The sequence below is a fragment of the Dreissena polymorpha genome, chromosome 8 (genome assembly GCF_020536995.1).
Source record: "Dreissena polymorpha isolate Duluth1 chromosome 8, UMN_Dpol_1.0, whole genome shotgun sequence".
Lineage (NCBI taxonomy): Eukaryota > Metazoa > Mollusca > Bivalvia > Myida > Dreissenidae > Dreissena > Dreissena polymorpha.
In genome coordinates, this window is record NC_068362.1 from 61,434,964 (window position 1) to 61,448,562 (window position 13,599).

The window sequence follows — 13,599 nt, forward strand, 5'->3', positions numbered from 1 at the left end:
AACTTACTTTTTTCAATTTACCAACAGTGTAATTAATTGTATATTTAAGTATGCAATTTTGTAAAAATATTCTTTTACTCTGTTATAAAACGTGTTATTCATTTTTATTAAACCGTTACATATATACACATAATGTGTTCTTTGTCGTAACTTTTCAACGTCAACATTTCTGAAACGTTGTGTCAATCATGAAATGCTTTATTGATGATGATGTGATCGTACCTGGTGTACGGGTTGGTAAAGTGATTCTTAGGATCGTAACTTGTATACGGGTTGGTACAAGTCCTACCTTTTACAACATAATATATCTACGACTGCAAGGATAAGCACAAGTCCGGGCGTGCTACCCCCAATGGCTGCGATGACTGCAGTTGTTAGACCTACTGATGAATGAAAGATAAAAAGAGCTCAAAATAGGGAAAGAAAGGTAATCGGAAAAAAATGGTATTTACATTTTCATTTTCGTCAATTTAGGTACTAGTTATCAATGTTGCATGAAAATGAAGTGGGTAACCATATGGCTCTGAACTTGCACAGTGTTTGTACCTCCATTTGAAGACCAACATATTAAAGCAGACCAATTTCAATGAGCTGATGTCAGGTCTGTTTGATATACCTCAAAGGTTATTCATAAAGCTTCACAACATCACACTATAACATATTCTGATCACCTCTTGGAGACAATTTGAAAAATAAAATAGTCACATGTATAGAGGACATTGCGAAGGACACTGCTAAATGTCAGGCAGACTTAGAAATATGGCCCAGGAAAACACTTAATGTACCTTCACCACACTTGCAATTTATGGAACCTAAAAATGTACCCGGTCACATAATTCAGAATTATTTTTGCCTTGTCTATCCACTAGTAATTGAGCCTTGCGACCGCGGAAATAAGTAAAAAATAAATTCAATTTCAAAGCCAATAAATAATATTATAGCGATGTTACCCAGGCTGAATCCGGAAAGAAGATTGATATGTGGACACCGTTTCCGCTTTAGCTAAGGTTGCATTACACTATGTTCCGACCTAGTCTAGTTTCGGTGTATAGGTGGCCCAGCTCCAGAATTTCCGGATGAAAAAAACCGCATTGGAATTGTAGTACCTTTTTGATAGCAGTTCACGTATTTATCCTATTAAAATGGCTCTTATGAAACCTTCTGAACATTCTAGAAGTCACATGTTAAGTTGAATGGTCATGAAGGATGATCACAAGATTTGTTCTAATGGTTTTGTTCCTGTGTAGTTGTCCCCAAATACATTAAGCAAATATTTAAATATAAACATTTAATTTTTTGTTCGAAATATTTTAAATTAAACGTTTGTGATGGAAATGTGCCTAGAAATTACATATTTAAGATCCATAAATTTTTTATTCTTTAAGTTCTAATCTCCACTCTCTCAGAATAGTTCAGTTCCTTTGGGTTTCAGGCGAGCATTTTTAGGCCCATGTCCCTCTTGTATAACAAAGACAACTATGAACATAGACAAAATGTGTATCTTTTATTGAAAAATGAAAAGTCTGGATAATTAGATACACATCTCTATAAATATTTCTTTCTGATCAACACAGGTAAATCACAAAAACTTTAGTAAATTGGATGTATTTCTTTATTTGCAAAACAAGGAACATACTGGAATGTGAAAAACTTGAATATAAATAACTAATATCATCAATAGCATGGCACACAATTACTATATGAGCTGCTACATAGGAAAATAGATATTATGCTTATGCAGCCAACAGAGCTCCAGACCAGCCTGTGTGCCTGCACAGTCTGTTCAGGAGCTACGCTGTCAGTCAGCCTGCGCACCTGCACAGTCTGTTCAGGACAACTACTCTGTCAGCTATTACCTCAAGTAAGGTTTAGTGGTTTATTACCCAAGAGGGTAGCTCCTAATATGACTTTAAGGGAGTGCAGCCAGATCTGAAACTTGTTGTGGCATATTGCAGTATTTTTGCAGTTCAAATAAACATACATAATTTTACACATAATCAATGTCAACGATAATCTGTTTTTATCACAGTAGATTTTATAAGTTGTAATCGTCATTGATTGTTTATTAATAAAATTAAATGATTATTCATTTGATAAAGGTCAAAGATAATTTTCATGATTTAGGTAAACACACATCTACATTATCAAGGTCAATCCTAATTTCCATGATTAAGGTAAACACATATTTACATTATCAAGGTCAATGATAATTTTCATGATTAAGGTAAACAAATATCTACATTATCACGGTCAATGATAATTTTCATGATTAAGGTAAACACATATCTACATTATCAAGGTCAATCCTAATTTTCATGATTAAAGTAAACACATATCTACATTATCAAGGTCAATCCTAATTTTCATGATAAAGGTAAACATATACCTACATTATCAAGATCAATGATAATTTTCATGATTAAGGTAAACGCATATCTACATTATCAAGGTCAATGATAAATTTCATGATTAAGGTAAACGCATATCTACATTATCAAGGTCAATGATAATTTTCATGATTAAGGTAAACGCATATCTACATTATCAAGGTCAATGATAATTTTCATGATTAAGGTAAACGCATATCTACATTATCAAGGTCAATCCTAATTTTCATGATTAAAGTAAACACATATCTACATTATCAAGGTCAATCCTAATTTTCATGATAAAGGTAAACATATATCTACATTATCAAGGTCAATGATAATTTTCATGATTAAGGTAAACGCATATCTACATTATCAAGGTCAATGATAAATTTCATGATTAAGGTAAACGCTTATCTACATTATCAAGGTCAATGATAATTTTCATGATTAAGGTTAACGCATATCTACATTATTAAAGTCCAGGATTGAATATGGTCAATGCTTTTTTCACATTATAAAAGTCAGAGATTATCATTCGCTAGTCAGTGAACACATTAACTGCAAAAGAAATGCAATGCATATCAACATGAAATCAATGAATACTGTGACGACTGATTCTACACCTACATAACACACGGAAATCTATTCAACAATATGTATATACAATCATCTTATTTTGACACATGGATGTTGGGAAATACCATTTCCTTTAACATCAAACAAAATGTATAAATATAAATGAGCCGCATTCTAGGAAATTGAGGCTTAATGCATGTGCTTTCATAGATTAGCCTGTTCCATTCAATGTACATGGATTTTTTTTTTAAAGGTAGCCTCTTCTCAATGAAAATCCAGTCTAGACAAAAGCTTTAAGCCCTGTTTTCCCAAGAGGCGGCTCAAAGTAATGTTCACCGGAAAGAAATATGTAACTTGAAACGAATATGAAACGAAATAAACTGCACCAAAGTGTATAAACACAACTGGAAACTAGAACACATCAATGAGATTCACAATGTACAATAATACATGAACATGAATTCTGATGAACTTTAAACCCGCACCATTGGGTCATATGCCATATGCTGCCAGCATAGCTCCAGACCAGCCTGTTCGATTGCACAGCCTGGCCTGGAGCTACCCTTATTCTCTAATTAGACAAACAAATTGCATGATTATAAAGCGCTAACGGTAACTCTTCACCAGATTGCACAGATGCGCAGGCTGGTCTGACACTATACTAGCTGCATATTGCATAAGACCCATTTTTGCTTTAAGCTGCTCATATTATGTAACATTATTTAAAAAACAAATTATGATACCGTGTGAAAAGACATAAATCATGTGACAGACTAATGAAAATGCAATGATGATGGCTGACTTTGGTCCCTTTTCTAGTAGGCAATTTTCCTTGATTAATAAACACAAGGTCCTGATAAATGCATATTGTGTTACAATGTTAGTGCATTGAATGTTGCAATTGGTTCATGTTTGAGCCTCACCCTGAGAGAACAGGGCTTAATCTTTTTCCAGACCGAGGCTCATTCCAGCATCGGTCCCTAGACTAAGAAACCTTACAATAATCTGGCTTCAATTGCTTAAATAAAAAGATGCCCGAGTTAGAAATTATCTGGTTTAAGTAGCTTTCTTTGTAAAAGCTTGTAATGTTCACAATTTAAAATTTCAAAGAATAAGCTGGAACTTGGTATATTTATATAGACATAGAAAAATTAGGGCTATAACTTTAAATATCGACCAATGAGAATGCTTGTTACTGGCCGAAGGCTTAGGATGTAAAAGGAAATAGAGCTCAGGAATGGGGTCAGTTGATGCACTAGATTAACACTGAACACTGCAAATGGAATGAAGTAGTCAGAAGTAGCTAGTGTTGGTGACGGCACTGTCGTCGCTACCGTTGTCTCGCGTAAGGCCCCTCAGGCGATTGCTAGGGTCATGCTCCACTGAGTACTGCCCCAGGTGACCCAGATGCCTCAGGCGTATTTGCTGGTTCCCCTCCGAGGCCATGGACTCAGTCTCTGCCCACCTAGGATTCATGCGCAGGGCAAAAGCACGGAAACTGTTACGGAGGTTGCGGCGATAAATGCTGCTGTTGTTGTCATCTTTCTGATTATACCCTTGAAAGTGTCTGTAAACAAATGTAAGTGAAAATAAGAATATATATCTCAACCTCCAATCACAAAATATGGTGGTTTCCAAGTACAGTAAAACCTGTCTAAACCAAAACTCATTAAAACCAAATACCTGTCAAAACCAAACAGCCGTGTGAATTATGAGTTTATTATATATATATATATATAATTCAAATCCTTTCTAAACCCAAAACCAAACAATTTGACTCATTTAATCTTCAACGCTCTGAATAAATCAAAACAATTTGACTCATTTAATCTGCAACGCTCTGAATATAAATCAATCAGCATATTTTGGCAGGTTTGAAACAGCGATATGGTTCAGAGGAGATTAGACGACATAATTGGAGATACAATTACACACAATAAGTACATTTGTATAATTACAATGATGGTGGCAATAATGCGAGGGTTGTGCAATTTGCAATAAGCTTATTAGTAAATTTGGCAATAATAAACATGTAAAAAAATTATTATGGGTTGTGTTTTATGCTGAAAATTACATAAACTTACTTTTTTTCAATTTACCAACAGTGTAATTAATTGTATATTTAAGTATGCAATTTTGTAAAAATATTCTTTTACGCTGTTATAAAACTTGTTATTCATTTTTATAAAACCGTTACATATGTACACATAATGTATTCTTTGTCGTAACTTTTCAACATCAACATATCTGAACCTTTATGTCAATCATGAAATGCTTTATTGATGATGATGGGATCGTACCTTGTGTACGGGTTGGTAAAGTGGTTCTTAGGATCGTACCTTGTGTACGGGTTTGTAAAGTGATTCTTAGGATCGTAACTTGTGTACGGGTTGGTAAAGTGGTTCTTAGGATCGTAACTTGTGTTCCGGTTGGTAAAGTGATTCTTAGGATTGTAACTTGTGTACGGGTTGGTAAAGTGATTCTTATAATCGTTCCTTGTGTACCAGTTGGTAAAGTGATTCTTAGGTTCGTACCTTGTGTACGGGTTGGTCAAGTGGTTCTTATGTTCGTAACTTGTGTACGGGTTGGTAAAGTGATTCTTTGGATCGTAACTTGTGTACTGGTTGGTAAAGTGATTCTTAGGATCATACCTTGTGTACGGGTTGGTAAAGAGGTTTTTAGGATCATAACTTGTGTACGGGTTGGTAAAGTGGTTTTTAGGATTGTACCTTGTGTACGGGTTGGTAACGTGATTGTTAGGATCGTAACTTGTGTACGGGTTGGTAAAGTGATTCTTAGTATCGTACCTTGTGAACGGGTTGGTTAAGTGGTTCTTAGTATCGTACCTTGTATACGGGTTGGTAAAGTGATTTTTAGGACCGTAACTTGTGTACGGGTTGGTAAAATCCTACCTTTTACAACACAATATCACTACGACTGCCAGGATGAGCACAAGGCCGAGCGTGCTGCCCCCAATGGCTGCGATGACTGCAGTCGTTAGGCCTGCTGATGAATCAAAGATAAAAAGTGCTTAAAATAGGGAATGAAAGGTAATCGTTTTTACGTTTTAATCAATTTAGATACTAGTAATCATGAGAATGTAGTGGGTAACCATATGACTCGCAACATACACTGTGTTTGTACCTCCGTTTGAAGACCAACATGTTAAAGCAGACTCCGTTTGAAGACCAACATGTTAAAGTAGACACATTTTCAATGAACTGATGTCAGGTCTCTTTGATATATCTAAAAAGGTTATTCATAAAGCTTCACAACATCACACTATAACATATTCTGATCACCTATTGAAGACCATTTGAAAAATAAAATAGACACATGTATAGAGGACATTGCTAAATGTCAGGCAGACTTAGACCTATGGCCCAGGAAAACACTGAATGCACCTTCACCACTCTTGCAATTAATGGAACCTAAAAATGTACCCGGTCACGTTATTTAGAATTAAGTTTGCCGTTTCCATCCACTAGTAATTGAGCCTTGCCCTGGGAAAACTGACCATCGTGCATTAGTGTAAAATGTCGTCCCAGCTAAGACTCGGTAGTCAGTACAGGCTAATCAGGAATGAAACTTTCCGCTTTAAGTGGATATTTGCTAAGAAAAGAATTACCTAAAATAAAAAGTACCTGCAATACCTGTGCGGATTACAGAGGCTAATCTGGGACAACAGTTAACTCACATGATTTTAGACGCGTTTTACAAGAGTGAGGCTGAATTTTAATATTTCAGTACTTGGCAGAGGCTACCTTGCTTAACGTCACATTTCAGGCCCTGGTACCCTGCATCACATTTGCAGACTGGATTCCCTGATGAGTCCTTGTCGCAGCTTCCGTGCACACACGCATCCAAACAGTCATCTGCAATTACCCAAAACAACATACGATCAAATCAGCACAAAACACACGGTCAAACCAGCATTTCTCTGCGATAACAAAGTGGGTGGTATTGCAAACATTTAACCATTTACTGCTCAGATACTCATTTTTACCCTTAGTTGTTTCCCTTAGAAAAATCTACTTTAAAGAAATACCTTTCATAACCATTTACCTCTTAGATTCGTATTTTGACACATGTGTAGTCCTATTAAAAGTTGAATTTAATTAAACACCTTTTTACTTAATTCAAGTTTTAAACTTAAAAAAAGTAAGAGAGGTCTTAAATTAAATAACTTTTTAAGGGACTACAAATGCACGAAATACGTATCTAAGTGGTAAATGGTTAAACACACTTCCCTTCATGTTCATATTCATACTAACACAAGAGTTGTCCCTCCATGCTGATACTCATACAAACACAAGAGTTGTCCCTACATGCTAATACTCATACAAACACAAGAGTTGTCCCTTCATGGTAATATTCATACCAACACAAGAGTTGTCCCTCCATGCTGATACTCATACAAACTCAAGAGTTGTCCCTACATGCTAATACTCATACAAACACAAGAGTTGTCCCTTCATGGTAATATTCATACCAACAAAAGAGTTGTCCCTCCATGCATATATTCATACCAAAACAAGAGTTGTCCCTCCAAGCTAATATTCATACCAACACAAGAGTTGTCCCTCCAAGCATATATTCATTCCAACATATGAGTTGTCCCTCCAAGCTAATATTCATACCAACACAAGAGTTGTCCCTCCATGCATATATTCATACCAACACAAGAGTTGTCCCTCCATGTGAATCCCTGCGGACACTGACAGGTGACCTGGTTACCCTTGGATACACACACCGCAGCATCAACACACATCGAGCACTGTGAAACAGCTGAAAATGAACATGGATCTTAGATAGAGTAGAACGTCATTAACTTTGTTTTTAATCTATTCTTTGGCTTTCAGTAAGTTTTTATCTAAAAGACTGATTCAATTGGATTTTTTCCACTTAAAGCACAACAACCATTTAAATCATAATATTAAAACATGTTTTAATGATGCTGAAATTGTTCTAAAACTCTTGTCAAAACACACCAAGTACAGGTTCTACAAAGAAACCTCCACAAGGCATACATTTTCTCTGCAATCAAGATAAATCAAATAAGTTAAAACTATCACAGCAGCCCCCTCACCAATGCATTGTTCCTGATGTGTAGCCTCAGTTGTAAGTGTGGTGTAGCCTATAGGGCAGGGGAAGCAAACCTTGGCACCGGTACCAGGTTGGTATGTACCGACTTCACACTGCTCACAGGCGCCGTCCAGTTCATAGTGACCCACTGTGCAATTCACTGGAACATATTAGCCCTTTTGGAAATAGTGACGAGCATTAAGATTCACTGGAACATATTAGCCCTCTTGGAAATAGTGACGAGCATTACGATTCACTGGAACATATTAGCCCTCTTGGAAATAGTGACAAGCATTACGATTCACTGGAACATATTAGCCCTCTTGGAAATAGTGACAAGCATTACGATTCCCTGGAACATATTAGCCCTCTTGGAAATAGTGACAAGCATTACGATTCCCTGGAACATATTAGCCCTCTTGGAAATAGTGACAAGCATTACGATTCCCTGGAACATATTAGCCCTCTTGGAAATAGTGACAAGCATTACGATTCCCTGGAACATATTAGCCCTCTTGGAAATAGTGACAAGCATTACGATTCCCTGGAACATATTAGCCCTCTTGGAAATAGTGACAAGCATTACAATTCACTGGACTGGAACATATTAGCAATTGTGGAAATAGTTACCAGCAGTACAGTTCACTAGAACATACTAGCCATGGTGGACTTTTCTCATTAATGCATTTTATATTAAATGTACTTAATGATTATAATTTATACACATATACAAATATCAGTAATTACTAAATAATTTTACAATATTGTTCACTTCTTCCCTATACATGGTCAGTACTAACAAAAAAAATTATAGCGAAAAAAAAAACACATTGCAAACTGAACAAAAAATAAAATGAGCATGTATTTGAATGTGCATAAAGTGTTGTCCCAGATAAGCACAGGCTAATCAGGGATGACACTTTCGCTACAAAGACACTTCTTTCAAACGAAGAATTTCATACAAGCGGAAAGTGTTTTCCCTGCTTAGCCAGTGCAAACTGCACAGGCTACTCTGGGACTACACTTCAAGCACGTGCAAAGTTTTCCCAGAACGAGACTCAATCCAGCCTCCATCATCCACACACTTACGGAAGCAATCTGTTGGGCTCACCGAGCCAGTGCTTAATGTGGTCTTCCCTTGATCACACCTCGTACAGTTGTGTTGCCGCTCTTTGTCTGTGTACCACCCCTGGGGACAGCGGATACACTCACTAGCCTTGTAGTAATAGCCCTTCGCACAGTTAACTGCAAATAACATGAGGTTGAATGAACTGGAGAGTGAAAAATAAATTGAAGAAATAACATGAGCGTCATTCTGGGAAAAACGGGCTTAATGCATGTGCGTAAAGTGTTGTCCCAGATTAGCCTGTGCAATCTACACATGATAATCAGGGACAACACTTTCCGCCTAAACTGGATTTTGGTTTAGTAGAGACTTCCTTTAAATGAAAAATTCCATTCAAGCAGTAAGTGTCTTTCCTGATAAGCCAGCGCACACTGTACAGGCTAATCAGAGACAACTTGGCTTATTAAAAATGTCAAAATGCATAGAACAATTATTTTCTTGCTACACTTCACAATTTCACACGTCAAAGTAATGTTAATTTGCAAAATGACACAAAGGGATTTCTTCACAGTTTGATTAAATGACAATTTACATACCTATTGTCATAGATTTAAAATAGATTGCATAAATAATAATCAAATAAGCAAAATTTCAATCCTGACTAAGAAAAAGTAATAAACATATTGGTTTGTTTATGAAAAATCATAAATCAAAATTGGTACAATTATCAAGCGTTTGTAATGATTTTCATTAATACTTCAATCAAATATGTCTATTGTCTATTACAAATTTAGTTTTCAAAACACGCTGTTCATTTTGAAAGCCTGATTGGTGGATTGGTGGCACCTTAGACTTTGCTTACAGTGGTTATGGGTTTGAAGGGGATTACAATATTTGTATTCATTTTTATCCTGCAATTTATTTATAACTGAATGATACCTTTCGAAAAAAGAAAAATCTGTGGACAATTCCCTTAAAGAAAAAATATTTTATTTATTGTTTTTTATCAAACAATAAGAAATAGTGTTGTGAAAATGATATCATTTATAACACATATTGTAGCATCTGAAACAAGAATAACATTTTAATTTCAAATACAAGCTATCAAGATTTATTTTTGCATTTGTTATTGGGTAGTTAAGAGATTAGCCCTGTCACGTGAAAATGGGTCTTATGCCATATGAGGCCAGCGAAGCTCCAGACAAGTCAGCGAATTTACCCAGAAGCTACCATATTCTTATATAATGTTGATTTTACCACATTTGTTGCCAGTCAAGACCTGTCCCATGTCGCAGCTCATATTGGTTGTCATGGATAGATTTTGCACACTGAAATCTTCCATGCCGTTTTTTAACGAGGACTCAAACACATTCATGGCTGCTTCTGAATCGATTGTGGCTGAGCTGAAGATTGATAAGAACACTTATGACAATGCTATTTGATTTAAAAAAAAAGGTTAAATTGTAATTGTTTGTTGGCCCATAAGAATAATTTAAAGTTTTAATCCCTAGGTATTTAATAATTAGGTCGTATGCTTAAGACATATAACACATAAACATATGAGCAATGTACTGGAAAAACTGAGATTAAACCATGAACATCAAATGTATTCTCAGATATGCCTGTGCAGTCTTCACAGTTCAATCAGGGACGACACTTTCTACTTTTCTCAAATTTTTTGTTGAAAGAAAGACTCTACTAAACAACAACTCCAGTTTAGGCATACAGTGTTGTTCCAGATTTTACAGCACAAGACTCATATGAAAGTATTTTTTTTATAAAGAATACTCTACCTATTTTGATAAAACGTAAAGTTCACATGAAACTGGACTGGTTGTGTGGATCGCTTAGCAATAGGAGAAACCAAACAATCCACATTGATGGCCAATAGGTCACAGTCTGCGCTAGAACACTGCCTGCACAATCTGCCTGTCATGCCTGAATGACTTGCCCTGGTAAGCACCATGCACGCCACATGTGACTTCTCGGAATCTGTGCAAGATTTGTCTGAGGACCCAATCACAATTAGACTTCCTGAGTAGGTCAGTATTGGTGAGGTGTAACCTACAATACAATTGTAAACTCCAAGATTTATGACCACACAGGTGTTTTCATTTTATAATATTAAATATTTCTCTAAGCACTGAAGAGCCACTAATGTCCATTTATTATTTTCAATCGTGAATATATTGTGTGATGGTTAAGATTATGATTTAAATGTACCCGACCAATTGTCCTCTTCATTGAAATTCAGTGGGAAAGGCTTAACATAACTAAAAATAATTACTTGAACACTGAGGAAAATTGAAAGTCCTGCCCCTTGGTGGGTCCCAGACGCCTTCCAGTCCACACATGTACAGGTTGGGAACCGGTTCCAAAAATGCTGAGTCATCCTTACAGGAAATGGAGCAAACCATCCCAGTATTCCCCACCGGGTCACATGACATGTCACCTCCACTAGGTGCTTCAGGTTCCAGACAATGATGTGCTGAAAACAAACACAAAATCATTCCAGATGAGCCTTGCTCTGGGAAAACGTGGTTTAATGGATATGTGATAAGTGCCATCCCATATTAGCCTGTGCAGTGTGCACAGGCTAATCAGGAAAAATACTCTTCAGCTTAACTAGACTTTCCCTATGAAAATACTTCCTTTTAACATAAAATACAACAAGAGGGCCATGATGGCCCTGTATCGCTCCACTGTTATTTCTTTGCGAAAAAAACGTGTAATGCGCATGGGTTGAAATGTACTCAAGCATGTGACTTTCTCTTTCTATCCCTCGTCCCACTGGGCGCATAAAGTTGGAAGGGTGAGCATTTTTATATATGGAAAAAGTTACTACCGTGTTAACTAAACAGACAAAAAAGCCCGGGAATTGTTGCACAGGTCCTTTGCTTATAACGTAGGTAAATTTATCTCTCCAAAAGATATTGTAGTTCTTTCTATTTCACATATTTTTAGATGCTTAAGATCAAATCTACGCATTTGATTTGAAACAGATTCACAAGACCCATAGGAATCAAAATGCCTTAACCCTTTACCAAACGACACATTTTGGACTTTCCCAATTTGAAAGAGGTTGCAGACGTCAATTGAATTAAAATGGAATATGAAGGAAATGATCAGGTAGGGTAGAAATAATTGTGATAAAAGGAGAAATTGCTCATTAACCCACACATCCCTAAGACCAACAGGCCTGAGAATATTATGATAATCTAAAGATTATTTCTTTATATTTATAAATGTATTTAATTAAGTAATACATTTGACTTCTAAGATCAATTCATAACTTGTATTAAGAAAATTATAAAATGGTCAGAAATATATATGGATTGTTGAGCAATTGACAATCATTTCAACAATTCATGATCAGTCACTATTCACAAATGGAACAATGAATCATTAGTTATTAAAAAGCAGCTTATACGATAGTTAAGAACATTGCACTTCATTAATTTCAACACCTTCTCTTGGATACAAAGTTTGAGTTTACCGTGCAGTATCATATATTGACTTTCCTTGAAATAATTATGTTCATGGAAGTTGTGTTTTTAAAATCAATAATATATTATTAAACTGGTTTTAACACGACAAAAAAGACATGAAATTAACATGTCATCCAAAATATTTTCATCCGGATATATGGTCACTTTCGACATATTTAAATAAAACCCGACTTTTTTCAGTTTATAAGAAAAACATTCATAACACATGTTCTTACTTCAATGCCTTTGTAAGCAGTCACCATCTGACCTAAAATGGCACTAAATGACAGGGTTTTATCTCATGTTTACAAGATGTTGATGTTGTTGTTGGTCACAGCCAAACGGCCGCAGTAATCTCCACTGGTAAACGTCATATGTTCAGTTTTGTGACCCCCGGGGCCGGGTCAAATTTGAGCCCAGGGGAATAATTTGAACAAATTTGGTAGAGGACTATTAGATATCACTACATACCAAATTTAGTAGCCCTAGGCTCTATAATTAAGAACAAGAATATTTTTAAAGTTTGCACAAAATAGGCCTTATTTAAGCATATGTTCATTTTTGTGACCCCTGGGGCAAGGTCAAATTTGTTCCTTGGGGCATAATTTGAACAAACTAAGTAGAGAACTATTAGATGTCACTACCTACCGAATTTGGTAGAAATAGGCCCAATGGTTATGGACAAGATTTTTATAGTTTGCACAAAATGGGCCCAATATAAGCATATGTTCAATTTTGTGACCCCTGGGGAACGGTCAAATTTGATCCCAGGGGCTTAATTTGAACAAACTTGGTAGAGGACTATAAGATGTCATTACATACCAAATTTGGTAGCCCTATGCCATACAGTTATGGACAAGAAGATTTTTAAAGTTTGCACAAAATAGGCCTTATATAAGCAAATTTTCGATTTTTTGACCCCCCAGGGCAGGGTCAAATTTGACCCCAGGGGCATAATTTGAACAAACTTGGTAGAGGACTATTAGATGTCACTACATACCAAATTTGGTAG

General features: G+C 36.0%; 1 protein-coding gene across 1 annotated transcript in view; it reads right to left on the minus strand.

Moving 5' to 3' along the window:
- Positions 1-1,598: 1,598 nt before the first annotated feature.
- The window catches only part of LOC127840574 (uncharacterized), a 107,286-nt gene continuing 95,285 nt past the window's right edge, over positions 1,599-13,599 (minus strand). Inside the window, exons 55-63 of the mRNA XM_052368983.1 lie at positions 11,387-11,587; positions 10,893-11,163; positions 10,357-10,502; positions 9,123-9,278; positions 8,038-8,193; positions 7,626-7,736; positions 6,713-6,823; positions 5,861-5,954; positions 1,599-4,515 (exon numbers count right to left, since the gene is read on the minus strand). Coding sequence (XP_052224943.1) covers positions 4,242-4,515; positions 5,861-5,954; positions 6,713-6,823; positions 7,626-7,736; positions 8,038-8,193; positions 9,123-9,278; positions 10,357-10,502; positions 10,893-11,163; positions 11,387-11,587 — 1,520 coding nt within the window. The 3' untranslated portion in view covers positions 1,599-4,241. The remainder of the gene's footprint in view (positions 4,516-5,860; positions 5,955-6,712; positions 6,824-7,625; positions 7,737-8,037; positions 8,194-9,122; positions 9,279-10,356; positions 10,503-10,892; positions 11,164-11,386; positions 11,588-13,599) is intronic.